The 18,813-nt window shown below is 36.4% G+C and overlaps 1 protein-coding gene across 1 annotated transcript in view; it reads left to right on the forward strand.

Moving 5' to 3' along the window:
* KCNH5 (potassium voltage-gated channel subfamily H member 5) overlaps window positions 1–8,075 on the forward strand; it is a 258,352-nt gene extending 250,277 nt beyond the window's left edge. Inside the window, exon 11 of the mRNA XM_008138968.3 lies at window positions 7,128–8,075. Within this exon, the coding sequence (XP_008137190.1) occupies window positions 7,128–8,075 (948 nt within the window). The remainder of the gene's footprint in view (window positions 1–7,127) is intronic.
* Window positions 8,076–18,813: the final 10,738 nt, after the last annotated feature.

The following is an 18,813-nucleotide window of genomic DNA, read 5'->3' on the forward strand; positions in this document are numbered from 1 at the left end:
CACATTAGCAAAGTTAAAAAGTATTACTTTTCTCCCTTTCTTCTTTTCTTCCTTCTGTGAGGGAAGAAAATAATTTTCCCTTTACCCTTCTTGGCTAAAAATAAATAACATATTAACAGGAGAAAAAGAAAAGTCTAATAACAAGTATACCTCCTGTATACATGTATACCTCCTTAAATAACATTTCCAGCTAACAACAAAATAAAATGTTGGGGAAGTGGGGAGGCCAGTTACTGCTGGGGGGGGGGGGTGTGCCAAGAAAAGCACAGTAAACAAGGGTAAGTTGTTATTTAGATTTAGATCAATGTTTCTAGAGATTTAGAATCATCTTTCTCTTCCTCCTACAAAGAGGGAGACACTCTTACAAGAAGAGATTTCACTTATAAATGCAAATGTCTCTTATAAAAGGATCACTTCTCCATTTTCAGAGCTTCTCCTGTGCCTGCAGTTTCTTAAAACAACCAGCTCAAGATAGTCCTTATGCCAAAAAGACATATTATTTTGGGGTGATACATTTTGTTCCTTCTTTCTTCCTCCCTCCTTCCCTCCCTCCCTCCCTCCCTCCCTTCCGCCCTCCCTCTGTTCCTTCCTTCCTTCCTTCCTTCCTTCCTTCCTTCCTTCCTTCCTTCCTTCCTTCCTTCCTTCCTTCCTCCTTCCTTCCGGGTGATACATTTTGTTCGTTCTTTCCTTCCTTCCATCCTTCCTTCTTCCTCCCTCCCTCCCTCCCTTCCTCCCTCCCTCCCTCCTCCCTCCCTCCCTCCCTCCCTCCCTCCCTCCCTCCCTTCCTTCCTTCCTTTGGGGTGATACATTTTGTTCCTTCTTTCCTTCCTTCCATCCTTTCTTCTTCCTTCCTTCCTCCCTTCTTCCCCTCTCCTGCTCTACTCACCTCCCTTTCTTCCTTTTTCGCATTAATCAATCAATTAATTCCTCAAATTTTATTTGGGACCTAAAAAGCTGAACTAGACATTAACACATCATTTTTGTTACCGAACAGAAAGAGTTCATCTGATGTTACCAGGGTCAAACGCTAAACATCAAAATTTGCAGTGGAGAAATGAGTGACTTTATTTGCAGAGCACTAAGCAAGGAGAACAGGAAAGCTATGGCTCTAAACCTGAACTCCTGTTTCCTGGGTTCCGGGCATTTTTTAAGGAATTAGGGGGAACAGGTATGTGAAAGCACTGGCTGGGCAAGTTTTCATTGGAGGACCTTGGAGCTTGTCCATTTATGGGAAGGGGCTCCAGCACCAAGAGATTCCTGGACAGTGGACCCTTTGCTTCTAAAGGGTTCTGGTGTTCACGGTCTGGTTATGTCCCAGTCCTTTGGTTCTGTGGGAACAGCGTCCAGGGCTTCCGTTCCATGTTATAGCTGGTTGTAGTTTAGTGTTTAGTTCAGGTTTAGTCCATGAATCCATTGTGGGAGTCCCACATGGCTGTGCGTGAGGTGGGCACAAGGGAGAGCAGCCCCCTGCGACAGGAGTCCCAAGAGGGCACAGGGCCTGTGTGTGTGTGTGTGTGTGTGTGTGTGTGTGTGTGAGAGAGAGAGAGAGAGAGAGTGAGAGAGAGAGAGAGAGAGAGCACAAACTGCTTTGTTTGGAAGTTTAAATATTTAGGTTTCTCTTGCTTGCAGTGGCCACACCCATTCTGACCACTAATTTATTCCCATGTATGACTGGCAGACGGATAGGCACCTTCCCTTGTCACTCAGACCTTACTGGGCATTCATCTAAACTGCCTCTGCCCAGTCCCTTTCCCCATCAATCAGCAGGGAGCAGACTTGGAGAGTGTTTAATGCACTTTTTGGTAAAGCTGTAGACATGGCATGTCCATACTCTTTGGTCTTCCCTTGCTCCTTTCCTGTATGAGCTGGTTTTGCAGTTACACTTGCCCTTGGAGAGCTTAAAGATGTATGAGTGGCCTAAGTAAAGCAAGGCCACCATATTTCAAAACAGTTTGATGAGTCATCCTTACTCTTCCTTCACACATCTAAATTTGTTGAAAGGCCATCAGCCACGGCTCCATCACTGTGGCCTTTGTTAGGAAGAGCTTATAGCCTCTGATCTGGATATGACAGTGTGTTTAATAAATATAAGTCTTTGTTATATTAGTTTAAGTTGGAATGGATTGAACGGACTGGAGTTGGATTAGTGACTAAGTTTATAGAAACAGTAAAAAGAAACAAAGAGCCAAACCAACTAGACCCCATGAGTCAGATGAACAGGAGCAGCTGCTTGATCACATGCACCTATAAATTCATAGTCAGTTCCCCAGACTCACCGATCCAGAAAGCGATGGGCCATTTGAGAGAAAACACCGCTGCTATCCTCCTTCAAATTATAAACCACTGAATCTATGTCATTAAACAAATTATTCTAACCTTTTTTTTTTCCTGGCCTTTATGGGATTTCAAAGTTCAGTACACATTCAATTTACTCCATTTTGATATCACTTTTATAATCAAATGTCCTACTTTTGAAATGGAAAGCTCAGTTGGCCATGTTCCCTGTTAAGTTTTAGAAGCTTTTATCATTTAAATAAATTAAACCTTCCAGCATGGGCTTCACAGAACATAATGAAGCACGGAGAAGAAAAGCTTAAATGAAATAAACCTCTCTGATCATAGGAATAGTACATGCTATTGTGCATTCTACCAATAGATGTGTGACAGGAATCAGCCTGATTCACGATTTTTCTTTTTAAATTTTGCCCTCAATTTTTTGTCGTGTTCATCAGATATTTAATTAGCCATTGGTGAGAGGAGTCGGGGGGAGACAGAGTACATCAAGTGCAAGGGCTCTGAGAAAAAAACCCGAATTAGGATATTTTTTTAAACTTAAATTATTTATTGTTGAAAGTATTAGTTATGTCTCCTTTTCCCCCCAGCTGCTGCTACCCCCTAGCAATGCTCTCACCCCCCCCCCCGCCTGTCTGTGTCCATTGGTTAAGCTTATATGCATGCATACAAGTCCTTTGGTTGATCTCAAAATTGGATTTTTAAAGGCTGATTTCTTTCAACACCACATTGATAATCATGTATATACATTTTTTTTACATGATTTAATTCATTTACGTTGCTTTCCTATGAACTTCAGTCAGATCTTTTAACATTTTTAAAAACTACTTTTTTTGGGGGGTGGGTTGTTTTTGTTTTCTAGAAATAAATCATCATCATTTCCATGTAATAATTATGTAAAATTTATATAGTTAATGTATTGAATTAACAGAGAACATTTTACTTCTGTATGACACCTTGCCCATATAAGAATCAATTGGATTATGAAAACTCTTAATAAGTTCACAGATTCTTCCAACTTCCAAAGAGTAGCATGCAGATTTTTAAAAAATCCAAATGGGAACATGCTATTTTTTAGGGGTTTAACTAAATAAAATGTATCAATCTTCCATTCTGTTACTAAGTTGAACTATTTTATTATATGCATTATTAAATAGTTAAAAGTAAAAGGCACCTCTTAAAAGGAAAGATTCTGCAGAATATATTTGAGAATGCTCGTAATGATAATGTAGAATAATTGCCATGCTATTTTTATGATGAAATGTAGCTCCTTAGTAATAAAAATACATTGTTATTCAAATTTATAGTTAAGGGTCATAAAGTTATCTTCAAACTATGAGGATTTATAGAGAGGGCCTATTACTTTTAATGTTTTTGAAATACAGTGAATTACTTTAGGCATCCCTGCTGTTTTATTTTCTTATTTGTGACATAATGCATTCTTTGTAACAAGACAGAACACAAAGCTATTATACTTTACAGACAAGACATGGATCAAGTGGTGGTGGCATCTCAGTAGATTATTAGTCTTTAATCCTTGTAAACACAATAAAATCATTTTTTATCTGTTTCTTTGTTTTTAATTTTAGTGCTTATATTCTCTTACCTCACATTACGAAAGTGTTGTATTGCCATCAGCTAGAAAATAAGTTCTTAATGGGTGTTATTACATCCTTACAATGAAACTGTTCTGACTCAGGTTCTTTAAAGACTGATTTGTGGGGTGAAGCTCTGGACCTGGCTTACAAATGAGGAAATAGGGGTGGGCAGGCATTATGATTAACTACAGGGGTGGGGAACCTTTCTCTGCCAAGGGCCATTGGATATTTATAACATCATTCATTGGCCATACAAAATTATCAACTTACAAATTAACTGTTATATTTGGTCAAACATTTAATTAACTTGCCCTTAATACCATGGCAGGGCCAGACCAAATGATTTCCTGGGCCTTAATACTGCCAGTGGGCTGGACGCTCCCCACCCCTGAATTATAATACATATAGCATTGATTTATTGTCTAGACTAAGAGTGCAAAATAATAAAAGAAATATAAAACAATTTTCCTGTTTGTAATATTTTTGATTTGTAAACTGATCACAAACATGTATTTGCTGAGTGTATGAAAAGGTTATTGATTTGATAAATAACATTTATTTATTAAGGTCTTTCAAGGTAACAGACACTGTTGTAGGCATTAGAGATACAGCAGTTAGCAAAACAAAGGTCCATGTCCCCATAAACAAATGAATCTAGGTATTAGTGTTATCTGCATCCCCACCTGTTACCCGTGGAAGTGGAGTTCCTGTGATGCTGCAAGGAAAGGAATTTCCTGAGACTTGCATGGAGGACAAGTGAACTTTATTCCTGTGGAATTAAACCCGTGGCTTTCCAATGTCCTATTTCCCTCCATCTGCCATGGAAAAAGTCCAGTCTTGTCTTCAGCAGGGCTAGGATTAAGGCCCAGAGTCTCCGCTCCACATTAAAGTCCAGTTTAGTCCAGCATCTGGCTAGTTTAGCTTGTGTCCCAGCTGTAGTCCATTGTATGTGGGGTTCACATGGCCATGGGCTGTGCAGCTGCTTAAGAGCACAAATAGTTGATCCAATCTACGTGTTATTGTTTTTAGTGAGGCTTCAGTTCAAATTCTGTTGCTTGGGTAGGACATTACATTTAGCAAACAAAATAAAGAACCACCCAGTGAAATTTAAGTTTCAAGTAAACAATGAATAATTTTTAAAGTACAAATATGTTCAAATAAATAATGTACACATTTTTCATTATAAGTATGTCCTAAATATTGCAAGAATGTCCTGCATTTTATTTGGCATCCCTGTGTCAGGCACCTACCCTGCTCCACTGAGAGTTTGAAATAGATCCCTTTTTCCCAAATGGGAAGGCTATTGTCTCTTCCCAAATGGGAAGACTAGTGCATCAAGGCTACATCTATCAAAGGCTAAGTAACAACCTTTAAAATAAATAAACAAAAAAGGTAGGAATTGAGTATGAAGGAGGATGTGGCCAGTTATTTGCGTCAGTCTCCTCATGTCAGTTCATAGACCCAAAGTGAGTACATTTTCGGTGATAGGGGATGAAACAGGAATAAAGTATCTATGTTTCCATGTTTGGATCTGTCTGGTCCCAGTGAGTGTTAATATCTTAAAGTCTTAGAACAAGCTCTGCTTACTTAGGAAGTGTAAGAAACATGTCAGCCCTTTGAAAGACCTCTAAGCACACAGGTTGGAGCTTTGATATCAGACTTGGAGATTAGTATTGCATCTTTTTTAAAAAGTGCCTCTAGAATGGGAAAAATGTGCTGGTCTTTGCAGACAGTTATTAAATTTAGAAAATATTTATTTTAAATTTCAAATTATTAGTACATGATAAGCTGCTTTTAGTGCCTCAATCTCAATTTTTAAAATGTTCTCTTAGAGCAGTGCTATCCCCCTGACTTTTTTCTGTTAACAGTGACCATCATTAGTTTTGGCTTCTGCTATAAAATCAATGATTATGTGTTACTCCTGGAAACTGCTGAATCTTCAAGAGGTGATGAAAATGGTTTCACATACAAAGTGTTTTATGAGAGTTCAAGGGAGAGAACCAACATTTTTTTGAGTGTCTTTCATATGCCTGAGACTCTGTACTTCTCATATATTTCTAATCTAACCAACAACTTAATCAGAGGGGGTGGTGGAGGTAAGTTATTTTGCTATTATCATAAAATTGTCTGATGCTGAAAGCACTTCATCTCACTTCCTTTTGAATTTTCCTTACAGCCTTCTCCTGCAGTTATTTTGTTCTTCAGCAAAAAATCTTACACTATTAAATTCACTTCTAACTCTGAAAATGTAAGGGGTAATGTCCTATATAGCTTACTATTTTTTATTTTTCTTGAAATTATACATTCCCAGTATTGTTTTTAGAATAGGTTTTTTTTTTTCATGAAAGTTTGCTTATTTATTTATGGATACTCATCTAACATCACATGTACTACGTATTTAGTTTTATGTTTAAAATGTAAAAACATATTGGAATTTGAAGATTCCAACCTCCCACTCAGTGAAAGTCTCACCTGGACAAAGTCCTTACTTCTGTTTGCATATTTTAGTCGTGTGAGGATCACGAGTTTTCAAATTATTCAGTTAATAGATAGCAGCTTGAAATTAAGTGTATATATTCAGGTGATAGTTACCTTCCAGAAACTTTTTTTTTATAGATCCAAGTTCTGCCCTCTGGAGCCATATGAATACATTTAATCCTTCCTCATTCCCAATCCAGGTCCTTTGTTGATAACCTGTCTAACTTTTCAGTACTTTTAAACCCTGGAAATCTTACTATTTAACCCTTAAACAAGGGATGGTATTAAAGTAGTTTTGAATCATATATATATATACATATATATATACACACACACATATATGGAAAACATACAAAAACAGTGACATATTACAAGTAAATTTAAGAGATAAATATATATTTCTTTACTCATATATGTATATACACATATGCATATACTAACATATTTAGTATAACGTGTACTAATATATTTTCCATTAAATAGGAACATGAACTAGAAAGGCAGTATATTCAGTTGTTTCTTCACTACATTCACCCTAGAATTAAGTAAGCTAAGTAATCTTAGTCAATCGCCCTATGTTGAGTTTTAAGTACATACACTGCATGTGTTAAATAGTATGGGAATATTTTTTCCCTTCACACATGACCTTGCCCTATGTTAGAGGGTTTCCTCTGTAAAACCAAGCACATCAGCATGCTGTCACACGATTATAAATCCACCTGTTTTTATCGTGTTTTCCATCTCTCTGCCCCAACACAGATCATCTTCCGTAAAATCAGTGATGTGAAGAAGGAGGAGGAGGAGCGCCTCCGGCAGAAGAATGAAGTCACGCTCAGCATCCCCGTGGATCACCCGGTCAGAAAGCTCTTCCAGAAGTTCAAGCAGCAGAAGGAGCTGCGGAATCAGGGCTCCTCGCAGAGCGACCCCGAGCGGAACCAGCTCCAGGTAGAGAGCCGCTCCTTACAGAATGGAGCCTCCATCACCGGCACCAGCGTGGTCACGGTGTCACAGATCACACCCATTCAGACATCCCTGGCCTTCGTGAGAACAAGCGAGTCCCTCAAGCAGAACAACCGCGAGGCCATGGAGCTCAAGCCCAATGGCGGTGCTGACCCCAAATGTCTCAAAGTCAACAGCCCCATAAGAATGAAGAACGGAAATGGGAAAGGGTGGCTCCGACTCAAGAATAATATGGGAGCCCATGAGGAGAAAAAGGAAGACTGGAATAATGTCACGAAAGCCGAGTCTATGGGGCTGTTGTCAGAGGACCCCAAGGGCAGCGACTCAGAGAACAGCGTGACCAAAAATCCGTTAAGGAAGACAGATTCTTGTGACAGTGGGATTACAAAAAGTGACCTTCGTTTGGATAAGGCTGGTGAGGTGCGAAGTCCGCTGGAGCACAGCCCCATTCAGGCTGATGCCAAGCATCCCTTTTACCCCATCCCCGAGCAAGCCTTACAGACCACGCTGCAGGAAGTCAAACACGAGCTCAAGGAGGACATTCAGCTGCTGAGTTGCAGAATGACTGCCCTGGAGAAGCAGGTGGCAGAAATTTTAAAAATACTCTCAGAAAAAAGTGTGCCCCAGACCTCTTCTCCGGAATCCCAAACGCCACTCCAAGTACCTCCCCAAATACCATGTCAGGATATTTTTAGTGTTTCCAGGCCTGAGTCACCTGAATCTGATAAAGGTGAAATCCACTTTTAATATATATTATACATATATATTTGTTAATATCTTAAAGACGGTATATACATCTATATACAGAATGTGTATATACAGTATATACATATATATTTTCACTTGCTTTCAATATGATGAACACAATATGGATTTTGATATGTAAATATTGCATGTCCAGCTGGATTCTGGCCTGCCAAAGATGATTATTAAAAACATAGATATTGCTTGTACATTATGCAGTTGACTGCATGCACACTTTACTTTTATTTATAATCTCTATTCTGTAATTTTAAAAAAGTATGATTTTTGTTAATCAAGGCAATGTAATATTTGAAGAATCAGGGTCCAACCTGCCAATGTTGCCATGACAAATTTGATCTCAGGCTGAGTAGACTGCACTGTCATTTTCTCGCTGTTCTGTTGAGTTAAAATTATAGATTAATGCCAAGGAAGAGTTCAACTTTGTAAACTGTTAGTACCATTTCATGATCTCTTTCCTTAGGATATTTTTCTGTAACTGAGTGTTAGGTTATTTTTTCCCAAAAGGCAATGTTTTCTCCATTTAAAGGACTGTTTTGTTGCCTGAGTCAGATAGCATTATGGAGTATTGAAAATTTATTGCTATGGGTTTTGTGCATGAATTGCATTTTTGCTCAACTATACCTCTTCTTTTTCAACATTATACTTATATAGTAATCATTAACTTCTATGTAAGGAAATCCCTATCCCCTCCATCTTGGAGAACAGCTGCCATCTTGTAAGCTGATTTTATCAACCCCATAAACACGGAACTCTTAATATAGTGTATACTATTATAGAAATACTGCATCACAGGGTAAAAGGGCCTTTTAACCATTCCTGTTAGAGATGATGATCTTCTGAAGGTGATGGATGCTCTAAAGTTATGTTTCTAAAACTTATTCAAGGGTGAAGTTAAAAGGCTCTTAACAAAGAAAGAAAGAAACAAAAATATTTAAGTAATTATATCAAAATTTTAACTATAATGACATAAATAAAAAAGAATGTAAAACAGACAAGTTTTGTAGCTTATCTACCACCTAGGAGGAATGAAACACAGGGACAGAATTGCTCACACATGTTCTTACTGTGTGTAGCAATAACACATGAAATGTGGTTTAAAAACCCAGAAACAAGAAGTAGATGTCAAATTGCTCAACTCAGATAACTGCTTTTCTATAATTTTATTCTGGTTACAGTTTTCTAAAGCTTTTTTGCACACAGTTCTACTGCTTGCCTTCTGCTGAGTTCATAGACTCCTGAGGCTCAGGCAGACCACTTAGGAAAGGGGAGTACTAAAGACTGAATTTCAGAGTCTTTTGGGTCACAAATCCTCTCAGAAAGTGCCTATTATCAACTAAAAAAAGTCACAAAGAGTTGTGTATAGCTAATCCTTTAAATGCTATGTATTGGGAATCAAATACACATTCATTTCTAAGAACATAGAAGAATTTATTTCTTTTGACTAAAGGGTATTTTGTAAAGTTGATTAGAGAGACATACTTTTGAATTGGTGCATGCTTGACATTTAACAGTGGGAGCAGGGCAGTTAATGTTTGCATCAAGTTGAAAATATATACCAATTGAATTTGTACATTATCGGACCATCTGTCCCCAAAATGATAGCAAAATCAAAGGAGATATTTTGATTAATTGTACCCATTTTTATGAGCTTTTCTACCTATCTCACAGCATCCATAACAAAACCACCAGAACCAAAAGTTATCACAGTTAGACTGGAGAAGTGCAAAACAAAGTATAATTTATTAAAAAGTTGATATTTAGAATTTGTAATAAAACTTCTTCACATGCCCACAAGATGTGCCTCTTTCATTCAGGAGCCTCAGAACAGATGTTCTGTGCCAAGGGTTCCATTTTCCTCCCTTTGTGCCCATAACTTCCATGACCCATAATGGAAGTTTTCAGGGGACGATGTCTCCATGCTATGCTACAATATCTACCTACCATAGGCACATGAAAATGAGGTAATCATGGTATAAAACAGGGGTGGGGAAACATCTGACTCACGGGCTGTGTAAGGCCCACAAAATCATTTAGTCTGGCGCTGCCAAGGTATTAGGGGTGAGTTAATTGAATGTTTGACCAAACATAGCAGGCTAATTTTTAAGTTGATAAATTTGTATGGTCCATGAATCATATTATAAATATCTAAGTGGCCTTTGCAGAAAAAAAAAGGTTCCCCAGCCCTGCTGTGAGGTATCAGTCTTGAAATTGGGATTTTGTTGCTTTCATGGTGAAGATGGTACCTTTTTCTTGACCTCTGACATTTATTGAATTTCAGGGTACTTTTCTATTTAACTAAGTGTGAGACAAGCTTGGCTAAGCTTTTAAAAGGTGGATGAGTGGTAAAAATAATCTGAGTACAGAAAATGGTTAGTTTAAATTTAGCCATGTGTTTCAACAAAAAACATTTGCTATAAAGCTGTAAGAGAATGACTGTGAAACAGACGGCCAGTGTAAAGCTGCAAGCCATGCCTTTGCATATTAGTGGTGCATATACTTGCTGTGACTCAAAGTTTCATCAAATTGACCTATAATATTACTGTTCACATGTATGGGAAAGAAACGTATGGTTTTTGAACTACTACAAGTGTCACAAAGGGGAGAAATGTATCAATTGCTTACTTCTGGTACCATTATAACTGTATTCTTTTACAGCCACCTCTGTTCCAGTTTGCATGACATGATGAGCTGCTGAATGCACTCTGCTGTTTCAGCAGGAATGCACGTGTTGAGCAAACACTGTACATAGAGTAGTCTTTTAGGTTCCCTCATTCCTTGGTTCTTACCAGTTGAACTTACTCAGATTTGAATGAAGGGTGAGCACCTGCTTGAATGTGTGCTATAATGACACAATCATGTTCTGTGTTGCCTCAACCAGCATAGACTGTAGATTCCCTTTGGGGGGACCAGATGACTGCATGTTTTATTCTTACACTGTATAGATGCTCTTGGTGCATCCAGAATAAAATTTTTACTATTATATTTCTGAACAATGCACTAATAGGAATAAATAGAAATGTATTTAAAATCTAAACATTTTCCAAAGCAACTTACACACCTTCATTATTTTTCTATGGTAATATATAAGATCGGATGCTGTACCCTGGACAGGTGGGTGTAACACAATTGTGAAAGTCAAACAAAGAAGGAAATGTGAGCTGTGCATCATAATGGCAAGTTTTATCAGTCTGTTTTAGGATATTATTGCACTAAATGTGATCTGGTAGATAGAGGAGCTTATAATAAAAGACAAATAGGCACACAAAAGGCAGATGACAAAGTTGATAGTGTCCCACATTGACATAAGTAGAACTTAGGATGGTTTTGGCATAGATGTTGAAGAGAGACACATACTTCATTGTTAAAATTGAAAACTTTTATTATTGACACTGGTTTCATCTCACATTAAATATAGAAATACAAATGTCCCAAGAATTTCATAAAAAAATTTATGTAGATCAGAGAATTAGAAAATTTGGGGTTTTAAATTGCTTCTAAGAACACAAATGTACTCCTGGAGTACCCAGCACTTCAATAGGAATATGAATTATGACCACTAACTCACATGCCATTTTGAAATTTAATCTTATTGGAGCCCAAATGCAAATCACAACTTCCCTTAAATTTAAGAAGATTTTGTTCACCTGTGAGATCTGGCCCGTATGTTCTTCTATTTTAAATAAATAAATTCTTTCAGAAAACATTTTTTTAAATTAGTCTTTAGAGCAATGACTGATTTAGAAGTGTGCACTGGCTGGTACTGGTGAAATTATTTGTCATTCTTAATGAATTGTACTATCTTGTATAATTTTTATCTTCTAAGCTATTTTATCTATCTCTTTTCCAAAAATTTTGTGTAGCTAATGAGAACATTTCTCTAGGATGTACATACATACATGGACAACTTTAAAATATGAATATTTTAATGCTGTGAATGTTGTGTTTTAATACTTTGTTATCTAAGAGTATTTCTCTCGTGGTCTTGATGGAAAGGAATAGAGGAAAGTTCAGTCTTTTGGAAAACAATTTGTCTGCGGTTCTGAATCTAGCTTTGCCATAAATGCAGTGTATCTTTGGGCAAGATACTGTTGTTTTTGTTTTGTTTTTGATATGTTCTGGGCTTCAATTTCCCCACCAATAAATAATAAAATGAAGAGCTGCTCCCTTCTTATATCAAGATAATGTTAGGTGATGAAAATCATCTTCCTCTCAAATGAAAATTACATTAAGACAAATTATCATTTTTTAATTTTTTTCGTAGATCAGCCAAGACATGCTTTCCAAATATTCTAGGTTTTAGAGGAGACTTCTTTGGTCAGAAGTTGGTGGGGAAAGGCATGGTGGGGCTAAATAATCATTAGTAAGTGGCATGTGAAAATTACCTGGGTATTTGGAACTCCTAATCAAATAAATATACAAAGAATGAAAGTCTTTTGAGGGAAGAGAGAAAAAGATATATGTAAATATGACTTTTTTCTTACTCTACTGAGTCATAGTGCTCAGCAGAAATTTTCAATTTTGTGAGAAAAGTAAATAAATTGGTGAATATTCAAAGTATAGGGCACTTTACCTTTCAATGTTTTTTTGTATAAAAATAATCATGACTTACTCAAGATATACTGTTTCACAACAGCAGTTGTTCTTATAACAAAATTCTTAATATTTAAAGAATTTTTTCCAATGACCAGTCAGTTTTCCAGTGTGTACCTTTCATTGAAGAAAGTTAAGAAAAAGGTTAAATCACACACACACATATTTAAATTACATTTTAAAACCACTCATGTTATTGTGTCCTTAGTGAGAGGGTTTGAATTTTAAAAATTATAATATGTGATTAGTAATATTGGTAACTCAAGGAAGCCACTTTTAACATGTGAACATTTTATTTTTATTGTTTAATATGTTATTTATTGATTTCAGAGAGAGGAAGGGAGGGGGAGAGAGAGAGATAGAAACATTAATGATGAGAGAGAATCGTCATTGCATGCCCCCTACTGGGGATCCAGCCCACAACCTGGGTATGTGCCCTTACTGGGAACTGAACCTGACCTCCTTTCGTGGGTTGGACACTCAACCACTGAGCCACACCAGCCAGGCAACATTTTGTTTTTTTAAATGAGATTTATTTTGTTATTTTTTGCTCATTCTACAAAGAGTCTTGTATATTAAGGGATAAACTCAAACCTGTAGTCACTTAATTTGCCATGACCCTTTGGGTAAGGAAAGAAGAGCCCGTAGAAACAAAGGAGAAAATTTTCTGCACTTGAGGAGCTAGTTAGTTCTCTTCTGGGGTTTTGTAATCTTCCCATCAAGTCAGAATTTAAAAACTGTTATACAATTAGGAGTTAGATGTTATTTTGAAAGCGGACACCATTTCTCAAGTTAAAGAAAAGTTAGTTATAAATGCCTGATATATTTGAGAATATTAAAGGAGGGTTAAGGGGATTGGTCATTATTGACCGTGACTTTTTACTATCCATGTAATCCTTTTGATTTATTTGCGAAATTGTCAGTGACATTTATATTTGTACCCACTGTGATAGGCCTATGGCATTCCAACTCACAGTTGCATTACATATGTATTCTACACATATGTAAATAAATATTTTCAATCAACTTGCTGTCAGTGTAAACTTTGTACTTACATCTCACATGTTGTTAGCAGCTTAGATAATAAAATCTCTTACAACTGTGGCATGGCATTTAATTTTTTTTAGAGGGTTGATATAGATCAATTTGACAAGATAGGAAATATTCATCTTGGTCCAGGAAAACCAGTCAAGAGGAGATGTATGTGGGGCTACACAGTCGGAACAAAAACAGTCAGGTTTGAAATAGGTTCTGGCGCCAGGCTAACATGAGCTCACAGGACTCCAAATCAAGATTTGCATTTCAATTTGGAACAGATATACAATGAGGATCATAAAGGAGGTGGCCATTTAGACTCATAGGGGTATAAGCATGGTCATTGATAATGCTTATGGGTGAAATCAAATAAACTCTGGTGAGTTTATACAGAATATTTTTTTCATTGTTTTACCTTAGTTTTACTGGTACCCATTGCTTTAGATTATTTTTATTTTACACACTAGAGGCCCAATGCATGAAATTCGTGCAAGGGTCTCGGCCCTCACAGCCACGGCAGCTTGCCTTGGCCCTCATAGCCCTGGCTTCGTCCAGAAGGTCATCCCGAAGGATGTCCAGAAGGACATCTGGGGGGTCGTTTAGCTGTCTGGTCTAATTAGCATATTATGCTTTTATTATTATAGATACTTTATTGTGTAAGTATGTGCAGACTTCTCAGTGAGAAAGATTGGCTAAGCCTGGATCTTCCATTAGTCATAAAAAACAACAACAACACACACACATAAAAACATTGTGAATAGGCAACAACAATAAGGACTTTCCAACAGAAGCAAAACTATAACATCCACATTTCTGTAGTTATAACATTTTCTGGCATATCACCAGGCAAAACCAAAGGGCAAATTCAGATGAATTCCCATGTCAGAGTCTTTAAACATTAAATAATGTGAATTTACTAAATGCCATCTTAGGACTTGAGCAAGTAATATGTTCAAACTTTCAAATGTTGCATACATTCCTTAGTATCAGTTTTTCTCATTGTTAAGTAAAAGAGTGCTTACCTGAGATGTTTCTAGTACCCATTAAATGAATTATGAAATGTGGTTTTAACAATATAGCTACAGAATCATCCTCATCAAAAGAGACATGTGTTCAGGTTTGCCATACCTCTCTTCTGTGGAATTTACATGGTCAATGAATTACATCTCTCAAAGTTTATTTATTTGCACAAAACAATTACCCACATGCTTAATATTTATTGATATTTGTGTTCTTTCTTTGAAGCATTTGCCATTTACCTTTTTTCCCCTCTGGAAAGGTATCTATTCCACAAATCTACAGGTCTTTTATCTTCTGGATTTTACCCACCTTGTCTTATTTAGAATATTTTTAGAACTAGAGATTTAGATGCTAAAAATAATGACCTTATTAGCAATTCTGTTCCTGGAAATGTGAGTTATTTAGTATGTTTAACATTTAAAAATCAATAGATTTATATTAGAATAAAATGATTACTCTGAATTTCAGTGGTTTTATCTGCCAAAATTTTAAAAATTTTCTTTGACCCTGGTGAAAATTTCTTCTCTTTGTTTTTACAATAAAGGAATTTAATTTTTGATTATCATAATTTTGAAAATAAGTGGTAATGATTCCAAATGCTATAGTAAAAATCTGTTAGGGGCCATAAATTATGTGAAGATGAGAAGTGCAAAAAATTCTTTATTAATGAAGTAATTAATAGAATTATGATACCTAATTATATCAAACATCAATTTGTTAAATAGTGCCCATGTTAATTATTATTAATAAGTTTAATCTTCAAAGCATTTTATGTCAAATAATTAGTTCTCAGCTATCCAGTGAGGGCAAATAATATCGTTTATCCAAGTCTAAAGGCCACTAAAACATTTTGGAGTTCTGTCTTTATTGTTCTTCTCTACCTCTCAAAATACCTGGGGGTATATACAAACACACAAAACCAAACAAATCATCTTCAGTTTAGAGGAAGGCCATTAACTTTTTTTGTTCTTTGGAGAGTACTTAAATTCATAAAATGGCATGATAGAGTTTGGGAATGTTTAATTGAGAAATTAAGAGAAAATAGGTAAACATTTATTTGGCATACTGGTGCTTGTTTAGGTGGTACTAGAATTTGTAGTTGGTCCTACATTTTAGTTAATTCTGAGTGATATTATGCAGGGAAGGTGGATGGATACAAGCTAGAATTTTTTAATGCCTACTATGTGCCAGATGTTTTAAGAATATTGGTTTGTATTCTAACTTGAGATTTTCTACCTTTTGATTTTTTATAATGAGACCAGTGTTTTTGCATGCTTTATGAGGGTCAGGACCATTGAGGATTTGGACTGGGAATCAGGAAGATGATGAAGGCTGACAAGAATCTATCAGCTGCTTTACCTTCAGGCTTAGAAGTTAAGTAAGTTAATTAAGCTTATATTTATTGAGTGCTCACTCTCTATTTACACTATGCTAACCACTTTATTTAGGTTATAAATTTAATTATTGCAACAGCCTTGTGAAAGAACAGATTAAGGAACTTGACAGGATAGCATAGCTATTAAATGGTTGAGATTCTAGTAACAGTCAGGCAAACCCTAGGGAGACAACTTCATCTTTCAGAGTACTGACATTGCAAAGCTATCTATTTTAAATGCAGATTCCAAGTCTTTCAAGACATGCACTTTTAAAAGTTCCTGAATTGAATAAGTTTAAAAAATTTACTTTATAATGTTAATGTATATGTTTGCTTTGTCCATAGTAGGTTAGAGTAAATGACAGAGGTTGAACTTGTAGGGTGCTCCATCCAATAGTGGAATTTTCCATCACTTCTCCCCACAATCGAAAGGCATTGGTGCAGGTCAATTGCCAAATGTAATTATAAGTAAAAGGCAATTCATAGTCACTGGTATTAGCATTTCCTTTTCCAACTCAATTTTAACCTAAAAAAAGTAATGCATGGTACTCAAGGAAAGCAAGAGATATTTGAGATTTTTTCCCCTATATATTTTTCCACTTTAAATATTGGGATTTAGATGAGACTCCAGAAATATTTTATTTTTAAAATTTGTTTTTTTTTGACCCTCTGAGTTTCAAGTAGATTAACACAGTCTTGGCCAAACCACTATTAAATACATTATCCAAATGAACTATTTCTATTTTGAAGGCAATCTGTGTTATTTCCAAATTTAATGAGCCTGTGAATATTTACTTCAGAGAATTTAAAGAATTTTCTCTAATGAAAAAAATGTTAATTTTATGAATGTGATTTATTTGTTCTACTCTTTGAGAATTTTTTAAGCTAACATCTGTAGATAAGGAAGAAAATAAGGTATTATGATCTTATATTCTGGAATCTTCAGCCCAAGCCATCTTGTTTTCACTTTTATGATAACACTAGCTTTCCCATTGCAGGAAAAATCCTGTAATAGGATTTCCTGCTGCACTCTACCCCGCCTCTGCTCAGCTCTTGTCACCCGCCCCGCCTTCTCGGCCAGCCCGCCTGAGTTTCCCTTCTCCCCTGGCCCCGCCTCCGCCCCGCCCTTGTCACCCGCCCCGCCCTTCTCCTCCCCACCCCCCCGCCCGGCTTGCTTGCTTCTTCGAAGCTTTACTCCCTTCTGCAGCTCTTGGCTTCTTTGGATGCTGTCTTGATATGCAAATTTGCCACCATCTTTGTTGGGGTAATTTGCATACTCGTCCTGATTGGTTGGTGGGCGTGGCTTGGCTGGTGGGCATGGCTTAGGTGTAGCGAAGGTGCGGTCAATTTGCATATTTGTCTATTATTAGATTAGATAGCCAGAGGTAACTATGGGAAAGACCATTCTACTTTTTTCATAACCACTGTGCAGGACCTCAGTGATATCATACAAAACTTTCTAAAGTTAGCTCATTTTCATCACTGGGTTTTATATTATTACTGCATTATTATTTAAATGAAGTCCTGACTTGCACTATATCTAAATGCATGTGGTCAAAGAACAATTGACCAAAAAGTACAGTTTTTGGCTAGAGTTCTAACTGACAAAAAGGAAAGAAAGAGGTAGGAATAGCAGTTGCTTTTTATTTTTGAAAAAATTACAGTTTACTTTAAATATTATTTTGTATTGGTTTCAGGTATACAGCATAGTGGTTAATTAGATACTTTACAAAGTGTACCCACCTGGCACCGTACATAGTTATTGCAATATTATTGACTATATTCCCTATGCTGTACTTTATATCCCCATGACAATTGTAATGTGTTTTTTTGTGTGTGTGATGCTTTTTAATAGTTTTTATTTATTTATTTGGAGATAACACATTGTCATAACTCTTATTAGATTTTAATGCATTTAACAAGAAAATGGAAGCATTTTGAAAGCTTGTCAAATATTCGGGCTTTAATATATATATTAAATATATTGTTCTTCTACCAACCAAGTTTATAACCTCTACTTCTGATTACCTAGAAACACAGGCTCTAAGCACTTAGTTGGTTGGACTGTATCTTCATGGAGTAAAGTCAAAAGATTTGACCAGTCTCTCCTCATGCAGAAACACTGACTATTGAATGACAAGTCCACACAAGACTAAAATACCCATACTGATACCTGAATAAAGCAGATTGAGTATTCATAGTAACTAATTTAATTAACTCATTGTCAAGTATTTTACCTCCTCTGTAAATCATCTTTGATAGCATAAAATTTAACCTTTTCCTTCTATGGTCACATTCTATTGAATTAAGGAAATTGGACTTTGTGATTAAAGCAACATAAAGGTTGTTGATCAGAGAGCTGTTGGTATCATGGATCCCTCATTTGTTCCTCAACTTTTTCCAACCAAAGTATGATGGGAAAGATTACAGATGAGGCTGAGATAGAGTAAACAGGAAGAATAGCTAGCAAACTATGCAAAACCACAATAAAGATTTATTTTGAATTCCATGTCGAAGAAGGTTTGATAGACTTGAGTCTTTAATATTGGTATATCATGTCACACCCATGAATTATTAGTTTATACAAAAGCCAAATGTACTTTCTTTTTTAAAAATATATTTTTATTGATTTCAGAGAGGAAGGAAGAGGGAGAGAGAGAGAGAAACATCAATGATGAGAGAGAATCATTGATTGGCCTC

The sequence above is a fragment of the Eptesicus fuscus genome, chromosome 5 (genome assembly GCF_027574615.1).
Source record: "Eptesicus fuscus isolate TK198812 chromosome 5, DD_ASM_mEF_20220401, whole genome shotgun sequence".
Lineage (NCBI taxonomy): Eukaryota > Metazoa > Chordata > Mammalia > Chiroptera > Vespertilionidae > Eptesicus > Eptesicus fuscus.